Source organism: Canis aureus, chromosome 29 (genome assembly GCF_053574225.1).
Source record: "Canis aureus isolate CA01 chromosome 29, VMU_Caureus_v.1.0, whole genome shotgun sequence".
In the NCBI taxonomy this organism is placed as follows: domain Eukaryota; kingdom Metazoa; phylum Chordata; class Mammalia; order Carnivora; family Canidae; genus Canis; species Canis aureus.
This window is the reverse complement of record NC_135639.1, coordinates 22,461,799-22,476,000: the sequence shown is the minus strand read 5'-3', so window position 1 is coordinate 22,476,000 and position 14,202 is coordinate 22,461,799. Positions and strand designations below refer to the sequence as shown.

Here is a 14,202-nt window from a genome sequence, read left to right as displayed (position 1 = left end):
GCTATTTAGGGAAGATGATCACAACTATTACTTCTAATAATTATATGAAGAAGGAAGAGGAGGCAGATGAGAAAAAAATAAAGAGAAAACACTGATGAGCCTTAGCTGTTCTGTGCTAAACACTTGAAATGCCTTATTTCATGTAATAGTTACAATTTTTCACGTGGGGTAGGAATTATAATTATCCTTAGTTTAAATTTGATGACACCGCTTGGAGACATTAAGTAAATCACCATAGTTATACACCTATTAACTGGTTTAGCTGGGTTTTCACTCATGCCATCTGACATCAGAGCCTATGCACAGCTGCTAAGTTATACTGCTTCTATGAAGAACTTGAAACAGTTAGGGCCAGAGGCAATGTTACACTTTGCATAAGCAATTCTCAATCCTAGATGCATACAAGAAACAACTGGGGAGCTTGCTCAAGGTACAGTTGCCTGAGCTCTAATCCAGAGCAATGGGGGGTGAGACCAGGGCTTGCACATTTGGGAATCACCTAACAGTGCTTTGGATGTGCAGCCAGAGTTAAGGAATGACCACTCAGAGATGTTCTCATCCACCTCCCGTAGGTCAGATAACAAAATGAAATACCTACCCAAGGTCACTAACAGTAACTACTGACAGATCTGAAATGAGAACCTAGATATCACTGCTACCATCATAAAAGAACAACAGCTTAGGACATACCAACACTTCTGTCTTTCCTGATGGATACTGTTATTTCATGTAATTCACACAATAGTTAGAAACTCTATGTCAGGGATCCCTGGGTGGCGCAGCGGTTTGGCGCCTGCCTTTGGCCCAGGGCGCGATCCTGGAGACCAGAGATCGAGTCCCACATCGGGCTCCCGGTGCATGGAGCCTGCTTCTCCCTCTGCCTGTGTCTCTGCGCCTTTCTCTCTCTCTCTGTGACTATCATAAATAAATAAAAATTAAAAAAAAAAGAAACTCTATGTCATAATTCAGAATCTGACGATGCAAGTTTATAAAACCAAAGAATGGATGTAGTACCATTTTCCTCCTGAGACAAGGATAAGTCTTTCTCATTTAAAAGCAAATACTGTCGGGTACTTGTGTGGCTCAGTGGTTGAGCATCTGCCTTTGGCTCAGGTCCTGATCCTGGTGTCCTGGGATCGAGTCCCACATCAGGCTCTCCATGGGGAGCCTGCTTCTCCCTCTACCTCTATGTTTCTCATGAATATATAAATAAAAAAATTTAGAAAACAACAAATATTGTCTTCCTTGAGAAAATGACATCTCTCTCTGAAGAGGAGGTAAACTCTTATACCAGAAGCAGTATAATGCAGAAGAAACAATACAACTGCCAGCCAAGAAGCCTGAATTCCAGCTCCAGTTGCACTTGTAACTCTGCAGTGGGGCAAACCATTACCTTTCACTGAACCTTAATTTTCTCATCTCTAAAATTAGGGTGCAGTATATGGTAATCTCCAAGGTTCCTTCCATATGCTTCCTTCCTGACATTTGTGTGCAGGCTGAATAAACTTCAGAAAGCAAATATCCAACATGCTACAGGAGGACACATTCACCACAATTCTAGTTCATCTATTTACTCATGTCAAGGGAAAAGAGGGGACTTCAGATGAAAACCCCACCTTTTCCTCCATCTTGTCAAGGCTCATTCTGATTCTCGTTGACTGACTAGTCAGAGCTCTGACATCCACTCACAGAGACCCATTCCTTGGAGCTGCCTTTCAGAAATGATAATGATGTGCCTGCCTCTCACCCTCCTACATTCACAGCTGTTGCTCTGAAAATTAGGAGGTGTCAGGCATCTCACCACCTTAATATCCATCAACTTATCTTCACACCTCTAATCCCGGTGTAACCATAACAGATTTTTTTGTAGCTAGAGAGGCTGGCCAAGCAAGACAGGAATCACGTCATGAATAAGCAGCACGTTGAATATACAGGCCTTACCTTACGCTTGTTGGTAGGACACACGTAGAGATAGCTTAAAATTGTTTTCAACCCAACTTTATCATTCAGCTTCTCATAAGTTGTTCCGTAATCAGTTGACCTATAATTCAAAAGGAGCATTAATGAGGATAGAAGTATACGTCATTTGGCTGCTTGTCAGCATAATACATGTTGTACATAGTAGAATGGCTCTCAGGAGGTTTCTAGATGATTCATGTAGTATATAATGATGCTTCATTATGTACACAGTAGCATCATGTGAGTGGTTAACATTTGCATTTAAATTGAATTGGTAAAAATTAAAACTCCATCTCTTTACTGCTCCTTAATGTACGTACATGGCATACAGGATGTGCTTAATTTTAAAAGATTAAGAGATGAGGGTGTCTCCTGAACTGACCACAGAAATAAAGAGTTTTTATGTAGATCTGACATTTTCAAACTTTTGCTTTATCTTTGACACAGTGGGAAAGCAGGTTCTCCTAATTTATGTACAAATTATGTTTTCTTTCATGAGTCATAGAATAAATGGCGGGCCAGTCCCTTCAAAGGTCATTTAGTCTTCTCCTATTATTTAAGAGTAAGAAAACATCTTAATAATACATGAAATTTCACAATCTTACTCAGTGGCCTTTTCTGGTATTAACTAACCTGGAGATAGGAGGACGTTACTTCTTGGAACTGACCCTATTTTTTTTTTTTTTTGGAGTTTCATCTTAGTCTAGTCCTTGGTCAATAACTTATTAATTCTGACTGAATCAATGGGCTTTAATCACCATTTCTACCAAAGTTCATTTCATATTTCAAAATTGTAATCTCATTAGATCATCATTACAACTATGTATGTGCAGGAGGAAATAGTATCTGTATTTGAAGAAAGTAGTTGACAGAACATAAGTGACCCATTCAAAGAAAACAGCTGGAAAACTGCCAGCTAGCATTTGAATCCAGGTGTTCTGGCCCTAAACACTGTGTTGCTTATATATTATACCCCAGTATTTCTCTTGTTTATGTTTTAATTTAAAGGAAACATACAATTTCCTCTTAGCCTTTCTTTTAGATATGGGAGATCCCAATTCATTTATTCATTCATTTACAACGCAGAACTCCTAAAATGTACCAGACCCTACGCTATGTACCAGGATACAACACATTGCTGCCACTCTCAAAAACCTAACAGTTTATTTGAAGGGCAGAAATAAAAGGCTATAACGTGTTAAAGTTCAATGCTATAGATATGAATTAACAAGGCTTAGAAAATACAGTTGGTTTAAATACAAACACAAAAATGTAACTATTTTAATTCATTTCTGATATTGATAAAAGTACAAATTCCTACAGGCCATAAAGACTATGCAGAAGAAGTTTGTGTTAACAACCTCATCACCATGAATTAAGAATATATCCCGGACCAGGCAGGGGAGCAGGAAAGCTGCATAAATAACATTTGATCCTGCAATTAAGGGATTAAGAATTTAATCTGGCTGGAGATCCAGGTATTTTCCCCCTAAAATTTGTATTTATAGATAATACATAACTATATAATAAATGATGTAATAAATTATATATAATTTTATAATTGTCAACACTTTATAGAATTAAAGTGATGCTCCAAATCAGTAAACATTGGAGTGTTAGGTAAGATTTCTTGAAGAACTACTACACTTGAAAATGGAAAATGGGTAGGGCTTTAGGAAAGGGAAGTAACCAGAGCATCATGAACTAGAGGGCACCATGTGTTACCCAAATATTAGCTGGCTTTCTTCTGGACCAGCCTGTGCTCTATCAAAATCAAACACACTTTGGCTTAATAGCCAAGGATATTTGAAGAGCATTCGAAACTTCCACAGGAGATCTTATCCATGAACTACAACAGACTTCTTTAGATCCTCCTTCCATGTTCATCTTTTTCCCCTCAAACTCATGCAGATGTGAAATTTCCCCTGTCTAAGAAATATCTGAGACTTCCTTCTTCACTCAATCCAATCCTGGTGTTTTACTTATTTTTCCCTCACTCCTACTCTGGCCTCACTAGGTCAACTTTCTCTCCTTCCTGACTTGCAAGTCTCTGAAACTTCACTAGCCTTTCTCTAGCTCCCTTCATTTGATAACTTTTTCTAATCTTGATTCTAAACAATACTTACAAGTTCAGGAACAAAAAGATGCAAAAATCTATCGGGGGGGGTGGCAATGGGAAGAGGACAGAGTGTGCAAATACTGCCACATTGACAGATGCTATCAACCATAGGTGGACATCAGCAGGACTGTGTTGGATTATGAGAGAATGGTTTAATTCTCCTAGTAGGATAATGGGCAAGAAGGATAGAGAAAGAGAAACCAGCCCATGGTGGGGGCGGGGGGAGGAAGCAATAATGAGTTTCTTATCATTTCTATCAATGTGATCCTTGAGCTATTCAATGAATACATTTACATTCAAAATGTATACTCTACAAGGGCAAATGAGGATGACTCCATAAGGATTTTATATGGAATCACTTTCATGCTTGTGTGTGTGTGTGTAGCTCATGACAAGATGATAACAGAGTGATTAGATCAGACATACATTAGGAACTTCGTTCTCAGAGAGCTTCTGATATGTTACTGGATACTTTCCCCATATTGTAACATCACGAACCCAGATTCTTCAAGCTGTCTGGCACCATTGTTTAAAGCCAACTCTCGCCCCTTGATTTTTCAAAGCTCAGAAACTGAATCAAAACTTGTTAATTCTCAATTCCAGAAGAGCTACATGTTTAAACATTATGGCATTTATAATAATTAACAGAGAAAAAAGGATGGATTTCCACATGCCCCAAATGGCACAGACTAGCAGTTGTCCAAAGTTGTCCCACAAAACTATAATTAGATAGAAGGCTACATGCATCATGGGTAAAACTAACAGTCAGCCAGGATATATTGATTCAAGGGTAGAGAAGTGAAAATATTTAATATCTGCAAACCAGCTGGTAAATAGTTACTGCACTAAGTTCTCTGAAGAGCACTTCTGCCAGTCTTACCACATGGCCTCTCTCTTGGAGAACTCCTAGATTTCCTCACAGTCTAGCAACCAAAAGATTGAAGGTTGGCACAGCTGAGGGCCTTAAGAAATTTGCTCAGCACTAAGAGGAGCACCTGCTCTGATTGGTTAGTGCTTGTGCCAATCAGCCTAAGCCCCAGTGGAGGAGACAGTGACCTTGGAGAAGTTACCTCACCCTGGAAAGCAATTCCTAGTGCCCATCTGCAAACTCCCCTTCCCAGATAACAGATGCTTCCAGTTATCCTTGCATGGTCAACGGTGGGAACTGCAGCCCCCTAGGGATCTGGGCTCGGAAAGAACGGATGAGAGACAGACAGTTGAGCAGCAGGCTGACTGGTGAGCCAATGTACTGGCTGTTAAATATTTTAAGTATCATCCCTAGGTATAGGGGAGAGGAGTGTTATCCAAGATCAAAAAATGTTAGGAAATGCTTGATAAGGCAAAATTTAATGTTCCTCTACTTCAGAACTTATACATTTTATTATTTGCATATACATACACAAATTTTATTATTTTAATATATGCTGTGAATATATTCCATGCATATTCCATGAAGCATTTTCCAAACATATTTGATTACAGGATTCATTCTTGAGGGATATCTAATTAAATTAGTGTTCTGAGCAACATACTTTGGAAAAGCATATCAAAGACCAAAAAAAAAAAAAAAAGGGCAAAAGAAAGATTATGAATCTTGGTTTTATAAGAATAGGGGAACAAAAAATATTTAAAACAAATCAAATTTGCAAAGAGAAATGCCAGCCTATGTTAACCATAAAGTGATTGCTTTTGTCAAGACAAAAAAGAAAGAAAGAAAGGATTCTTAAAAAGATATGTCACACACAAAAATGTATTTAAGATGCATTTAAGATGCAATACAAACAGCCTTGAATTCTCAACTTGTACCATTTTTTATATCATTCCGAAACAAACATTTTTTCAGGTTTTATTTACAGGTTGACTTATATACAGATGGAAAACAGGGTTTCTGTCAACATCTATGCTGTGCAAGAAAACACTGAAAGCTTAAAAAAATAAGCATTTCCAGGAAAGTAAATATGCAAGTGACTAAATTATGGCATTCATGTTTTTGCTTTCGATCCTTAATCCTTACACTACCTTTTTATTTATTTATTTTTTAAGATTTTACTTATTTATTCATGAGAGACACACACAGAGAGAGGCAGAGACATAGGCAGAGGGAGAAGCAGGCTCCTTGTGGGGAGCCTGATGCGGGACTCGATCCCGGACTCCAGGATCACACCCTGAGCCGAAGGCAGATGCTCAACCACTGAGCCACCCAGGCATCCCTCCTTTTTTTTTTTTTTTTTTAAGATTTTATTTATTCATGAGAGACACAGAGAGAGAGAGGCAGAGACATGGGCAGAGAAGTAGGCTCCCTGCAAGAGCCTGATGCAGAACTCAATCCTTGGACCCCAGGATGAGCCAAAGGCAGATGCTCAACCACTGAGCTACCCAGGCATCCCCTTACACTACCTTCTTTTTTTTTTTACACTACCTTTTTGCAAACATATTTTAAATAGTGACTTTTAGAACATTTATATCTTTATTTAAGTATTTACTATATTCATACAGCTGAAACAAGTTGCCATGATGGATGGAAAAACCACGTCCACTGCATGGCACCACCTACCTTCTAAGACTTTGGGCTCTCTTTCAGATGGCAGTGTCCCATCACACTCAAAGAAGGGATCAATACAGAGCATGACTAGTTTCCACAGGGAGTGGCAGAAATAAAAATGTAATTGTGTTTCCACTGCTATAATCATATACCATCAAATGAGATAATAGATAAGCACAGAATCCTTTGTAAACTAAATTAATCCATAAAGAGTACTAAACACAATGACTGGCATGTAATAGGCAATCTTTAAATGATAGCTTTTGTTTATCACTAATTTTTGTCTTGATTATTTTTGGTATCCTTACCCAGCACTTACTGAAACCCACAACATGAACCCACAAAAAATAATTTAGATTTGGCTTTTTTAGAAGAGAAAATATTCATGAAGTTACTACCATTTTTAAATGTAACGAAATCTAGTCTATCACATATTTTTTAAAAGATTTTATTTATTTATTCTTGAGAGACAGAGAGAGAGAGAGGCAGAGACATAGGCAGAAGGAGAACTAGGCTCCCTGCAGGGAGCCCGATTTGAGACTCGATCCCAGGATCCTGGGATCACAACCTGAGCCAAAGGCAGATGCTCAACCTTGACCCACCCAGGTCCCCCTAGTCTATCACATTTTAAAGGATATGTGTCCTAGTAGCTTTGTGTGGGCCTTGAACTGGAGAGGTAAGGGTAAGAACTGGAATTTGAGAGTGAACGATTCCACATTTTGCTTCTATAACAAGTGTGCTAGGATTTCCTGAATGCACTATTATGCTTAGGAAACCTAACCGATAATAAAAATTAATGTTTATCCAGGTCCTTCCAATGTGATCTAAGCCCTTCACAAGCAGAAGCCCGTGAGATGGACACTGATATTAGTCACAGGTTACAGACAAGGAGGAACCAGGAGTATCATCCAGGCCACAGAATTCGGAAGATGCAGCCCTCAAGCAAGCTGCCACTTGAGAGCTTTCATCCTTAACCTCATGCTGCGCTGCCTCTTTCAAAAGCCACATGAAAAAAAGGAAATATATTTACAAAATCTAGTTTAGCGTTTCTTTGTCAAAGGAATATAAAGTCAAACTGTTTGAAGTTTTACATGGTGTAGACCAAAACCTGGCTTTTCTGAATATCAGGTAAAAGGACAGAGGGCCTGCCAGAGAGAATCTGTCATAAGAGAACCATCAGCAGAAACTGTCGCAATGTGGTAAGAAGAAGAGAAGGTAGGTCTTTCATCTGGTCTACCATAGCTCCTAAGAAGGCTAGAAATATGGAAAAAGTAAGTGGGTTAACTCGTTAATTATCTGATGATGCCTCATGAAGATTATCAAGATGTCACAGCTTCACAGAAAGAGTCAGTACTTGAGGTCAAAGAGAACCAGACACAGACACTCACATGCAAGGTAACCAGTCAGTCCCCTGGGTCCCTCAACAAATAAACTTCAGATGTGCTTTGGACAAATCATATCAATGATTTGTTTTTTTTTTTAATGATTTGTTTTTTATCTAATAAATTGGTAACATGATAGATGCCCAACTCATAATCCCTCTGCCTTTTCTGCCTGCCCCCACCCCAGCCCACTCTAGCTGTGCTAATCTGTGTGTCTGGAAAGCTCTTTCCTAAGATGGTCTCCCTGTTTCTTTCTGAACATTGGTCATCCTGTATGAAACAGCATCTATCCCACACCTCCAGCACATTCAATTCTCTTTAGCCTCTTCTATTTCCTCTATGCATAGTATTTACCCCCATCTGATAGATTTCTACTTATTTTCTGTCTTCCCCCCTCCAGAATGAAAGCTCCATGAGAATAGACTAGAAAAGATATCTGTTTTGCCCACCACTGTCTTCCTAGCTCTCAGAAGAGTGCTTCAGACATAGCAGGCACTCATACTCTGCTCTTCACTGACTGGCTAACCTGCTGGAAGCTTGCTCTTCTTGTATGGCCAGCTGGACTTCTACTAAATCAAAATTAAGAAGCCTGCATAATCTGGCAAGGATTACTACAGTCCCTGCTACTAGCAGATTCAATCAGCCATGTGGGGTGAAGTGGGACTAGAGCGGGGAACATGTTCTACGCTCCTCTACTTTTTAATCAAGAAACCCCTGCCTAGCATCTTAGACTATTCTAAGTGCCAGAAGGGTAGTGGACATATGTTTGGTCACCCCCAAACCCCCAGGTCTCAGGACACATCATGTGTGTTCTCCACCTGGCACATCAGGTGTCTTCTCCATATGGAAGGTGAATGAATGCAGAAGCCTAATGGACACTCTTTCAATCAAGAATGAGCTAGGCCACTTCTTCAAAAAGGCTTTAGAAAGTATCCAGTAACTTGACCTCCTCTTCCTCTACCTTAGGACCCCAGAGAGGTAACATACCCTACCCCATACACACCAAGCCATACTGCCAAGATCACAGAACAAAGACCTGAGCTGCAAAAGGGAAGGAAGCTTGAGGAAAGGAAGCAAGGAAGCACTGGGGCATTACTTAAAGCAGTGCCAGTGAGAGGTCCCGAAAGCAGGACAACGTTCTCCTCTAAATCAAGCAGCTGTGGCTTCTGTGTTTTGTATCTTTCCTAAAATCATTAAGAGCACCCACTTTCATTGCTCCTAGTGCATTTGGCAGCATAAAAATAGCTTCCGAAGCCAAAGGCGCATTAGCTGCATCGCAGACACTGCTCCTTAATAACTTAGGATGCATGAGGTTAAAGCAGTGAGAATAATTTAGGGTTTGGAAAATGTTTGCGAGTGAGTCGACATTTAAATAACTTCATTATCATTCATTGACAGATTTTTTTAACCTGTCAGTGCAATTGATATTTCTATTACCATGTTATAACAAACCCCTGCACATTTTAAATACAGTCACCAGATTCCATTAGTCTACCCACTGTCAAGAAAATATCTCCAAATCCATTTTTCATAATACCTCAAGAATATAATAGGCAATCTACATCAAACGATGACGTGGAGCTGAAGGAAATTGTCTCCTGCTTTCTAAGGATTTTGCTGTGAAATACGTTTGCCTGTCAGCCTAAACATATAATTTAAACGTGCTGCTGAGACGTTATGGTGCATCCTGAGCTGAACAAGCTTCCCTCTGTTTCTTGGATACCCTGAGCTTTTCAGGTTAATTTGCAGAATTAGAGAGAAGGGGGTTAAATAGTGGGTTTAGGGAGAGGCAAATCGATGTGATAGAAAGGTATTCCTACTCTGCCACAGGTCACAGTATTTCCAATTTGTTTTGTAATTTTTTTAAGTATTTTTTAAATGTAAGCTATGGGTGCCTATGTGTCCACAGGTTGTAAAAGTTCCCGCTCATCTTTCTGGTCTTTCTGTGCCTCTGTCTTCTTTTCTTTGTTGGATTATCATGTTGTGTTCCTGATGTTTCTCTCTAGTCACACAGGGTAGCTGAGATAAGAACCTTGAATGCATTTGACTGTGACTGTGTACTACTCCACAGAAAAGGTGGCATTGTAGTCCACAACACACTGCCACGTGTGCCGCGCATTTCCACTGGAGGTAAGACTGTTCATCTAGAACACAGAGAATACCAAAGATGGGGTTACTTTTACCTCTGAAAGATCGTTCATTAAGTATAAAAATATCTAAAATCTGCACTGATTCCTGGATCTCTAACTCGTTTGCCCAAGAAAGGGAGGGCAAATAATTTATTTTTTTTGAGGCTTTTCTTAATATCTTTTTTAAATAAATTTATTTTTTATTGGTGTTCAATTTGCCAACATACAGAATAACACCCAGTGCTCATCCCGCCAAGTGCCCACCTCAGTGCCCGCCACCCAGTCACACCCACCCCCTGCCCACATCCCCTTCCACCACCCCTAGTTCGTTTCCCAGAGTTAGGAGTCTTCCATGTTCTGTCTCCCTTTCTGATATTTCCCACTTATTTTTTTCTCCTTTCCCCTTTATTCCCTTTCACTATTTTTTATATTTCCCAAATGAATGAGACCATAGGTTTCCTTTTTAAGGGAAGTTTTCTTTTTTGGGAGCAGGTACAGGGAAGAGTATTATCCTTAACTAGATGATGTCCGCGACTTCCTTCTCTCTCTCTCTCTCACACACACACACACACACACACACACACGCTTGTCTGTCTCCAGCGTCTCTATCTGTCCTTCCACCTCAGTGTTCTTCCAAAGCTGGGGCAGGCAGTCACCATCCTGCTGCAGCTGGAACTTCTTGCAGGAGCAAACTCAAGCTACCACCCGCTCTTTCCCACAGGGCCAGTTGCTTTTGTGCCTCCAGGGCTTTACAAGTCCAACATCCACTGCTCAGCAGACAAGCTGGTAATGGCGAGGGAAGAGGGGACTTCCTCCTTTGTATCTTTCAAGAGTTCACTCCATAGTCGCTTTCCCTGGGACACCTCTCCTGGCAATGCTAGATGTCTAGCAGTCTTCACTCTTTCTTCAGTAACATCCCAGATCCCTGCACGTTGTATTGAAGCTGTCGATGCTCACAGCTTTCTGTGTTAACAGACTATGTTCTCTGAAGGCAGGACTAGTTCATATTTATCCTTTCACCCTTCTTTCTGCCTGCTTCTCTATTTCAAAGCTGGACTCAAATATCCCTTCCTTCACTAACTTTCTCACACCCCTCTGCAGAATGGAGCTCAAAGTCATCTGAATGTCTCCTACATTGTTTTTATACTCTTCTGTGTATGACCTTTTCCGGTGCTGCTCTCTGTCTGCTACCACCTACTAGAGAGGACGGTGCATTTATGCTTACTCTTCTCTCTCCAACATCGTAGCTGCTTCTTGACATCCGGAAGGGGCTCAAATCATGTTGCTGATTGAATTGAACAGCACTTCTCTTAAATGTTCTCCTCTGTTATTACAGAATATAATTGGAAAAATTTCACATTGGGTGATTGCATTTCTTTTTTGCAGGGTGAGGGGGCAAGAACAGTTCAGGGCTCTCCTATGCTGAGTTTATGCCAGGCAAGAGTCATTATGAGAAATATAAGAGAATTTAGGGGCTTACTTAGGAAGAATTCATACAAACATGTATGTAAAATGTATTATACATTATTAAAGTATTGTGTATAACTATAGCAATGGAAAACATAAACATTTATGAGTTACACAAAGATAAATTTGTGGGGGCATGTCTATTCAGCTTTACCAAGGGCTCTCTCTTCTGATATGATCTGAATCCCCTGGAATTTCGGATCCATTGCATAGCATGTCCATCCTCATGCTGAGGTCACATCTTCACAGGCTACATTACCCCCCATTCAGAACTGCTTGCCAAATTACTTATGAATAATAATAGTGAACATCTATTGAATACTTAAAACATACCATACTCTGGCTGAGCACTTTACAAGGACTGGCTCACTTAATTCTCATGGCATTCCATGAGTTAAGTACTTGTATGATTCACATCTCCCAGATGAGGAGATCAAGACTTTGAGAGGATGTCTGACTTGCCCAGTGCTATATGGCTGCTCACTGCTTCATGGCCAATGAGTAGAGTCCGATTCACACCCAGGTAGTTAGTCTCTGAAGCCCGGATGCTTAATACAGAGATGTAGTGGCTCATGCATTGAAATTGTGCTCTTTATAGAACGAGAGTATGTCTGGAAAAAGGAAAAAAGATGGAATTTCCCAGCCAAGCACACAGAACTTAGATCACCCGCCTTTCAAACAATGAACCACCACTATGTATAATATCTGCCAGTTATAATCCTAAAGTCAATTCTGTGCTTGAATGAGGATCCCCCAGGCCAAGCATCTAATAAACCAAGACTCAAAGGTATTAATGGAACTAGGGAGCACTATGGACATTCCTTCTGGTTGTGGAGAGTGCTGGGCAGGAATTGGAATATGTATATATAGCCTGTGTTTTACCATCCTTGTCAGAAAATGAATTTGAGCCTATAATTGCTTATTGTCACATGTGATTCCTGCCAGAGCACTTCACTCTCTTACATGACACCGTGTTTGGCTAAAGAAGCACTATAATTGTCCTGCCTGGGGAATATGCAAACATTAGTGAAACTTATTGAATGAAGCCTATGTCACTCAGTCCTCTTAGCTTATCAATCAGAACATGCACGTGAAAACGATGAAAAACATTTTCTGGAAGCATAAGCAACTTAAACATTTAGTGGTGACAATAGGCTTTACTTGGTTCCCTGATTTTTTAAATGATCCAATTATCATCAGGTGTGGAAGTTCTCTGGGTATCATGATCTAGGGCCAAATTCTTAGGGTTTATTTCCCATGGTGGAGGGAACCTCAGCCCCATATGATGGTACATACCTGAGCTTTTGCTACCTTCAGTTTTCAAAAAGTTAAGTGAATGAAAAATGAGTGAGATGCTTCCTCATATATAATTGGAGTGGACTGGTCTAGCTGATCTTTAGCCTTGTTTGTAATATTCTAGAATTCCTGTAGCTGGAGGTGTTTGAGGGAACTCTACATCTATAGGGAAGCCTATAACACACTTCTGAGAAGCAAAGCTTAGAGAAAAATACCATGCCAAAATTGTAGGAGACAGCCAGGGGCTGAAGTGTTGAGATGGAGGTATATCCTTTGCCTGTTACATCCTATCTATTTTCTTCTTCGTTTATTTAAAAGTGAAATGATTGAGTCTGGCCAGAAAATATGGCTTGTTCGTTGTTACATACCACTGCAATATCTTATAATATCACCATTTTTGTGTTCCAATTACTTTCAGGAAAACTAAAGATTCTAGACCATTAGAACTTCAATAAGGTCTTAGAGATGATTTAATCTCTATTCAATGGTTTTCTTTCTTCCTTCCTTCCTTCCTTCCTTCCTTCCTTCCTTCCTTCCTTCCTTCCTTCCTTTTTAAGAAGTAGAGAGTTTAAGCCCTACTCTAGTTATACATTCAACATATAGGAGCTATCCTCATTGAAACACCTGTCCTCTGCTCCAACCCACGTCCCCACCCATACATATCCTAGTCTTCCTCTTTTAATAACTCTAACATTTTCACACAACCTCTGCAGATCACTAAAGTAGTTTCCACACAATGGAATAGGCCCAACTTTATAATTTGCAGATGAGACACTGAGAGTTGGGGTAAAGCAAGTCAAGCATTAGGTTAAGACCGGAGTCATGAAGAGAACCAAGGTTTTCTGATTCTCGTGCCAGGACACTTCTCAGAATTACAGGTTATCAAATATGCAAAAACTACTTTCATCTCCTCAGAGAAGAAAATTCACTTTATAAAGCCTATCCATCTTAGAATGGATTAATACTATAAGAAAGGAATGTGATACAATATGGGAAAAAAGCCAATGCTCCTCCAAAATAAAACACACAAACAAAAAACCACAGAGGCTTAAATGTTTAAGGAACTTCTACAAGTGTACTTTGGAATCATACCAAACTGAAAATCATGGTGACATGTGGGAAAGAGACCAGGACTAGAGCTGGTAGTCAAAGGGGATATTAAAAATTTAAAAATTACATATAATCCTTACAGAGAATGTATTACAGCATCCTCATGGAAAAGATTAAACAAATAAACCAAAAAAGCCCAGAAACACTTGTAATCATTGATGCGTGCCCCCTCCAGTCTGCATGCAGTGATACCTAACT

General features: G+C 39.8%; 1 protein-coding gene across 6 annotated transcripts in view; it reads right to left on the bottom strand.

Annotated features, from left to right (window-relative positions):
* SORCS1 (sortilin related VPS10 domain containing receptor 1) overlaps window positions 1-14,202 on the bottom strand; it is a 508,497-nt gene that overhangs the window by 236,299 nt on the left and 257,996 nt on the right. For all 6 annotated transcript variants that reach the window (XM_077877715.1, XM_077877711.1, XM_077877717.1 and 3 more), the window contains exon 3: window positions 1,942-2,041. In XM_077877715.1, the coding sequence (XP_077733841.1) occupies window positions 1,942-2,041 (100 nt within the window). The remainder of the gene's footprint in view (window positions 1-1,941; window positions 2,042-14,202) is intronic.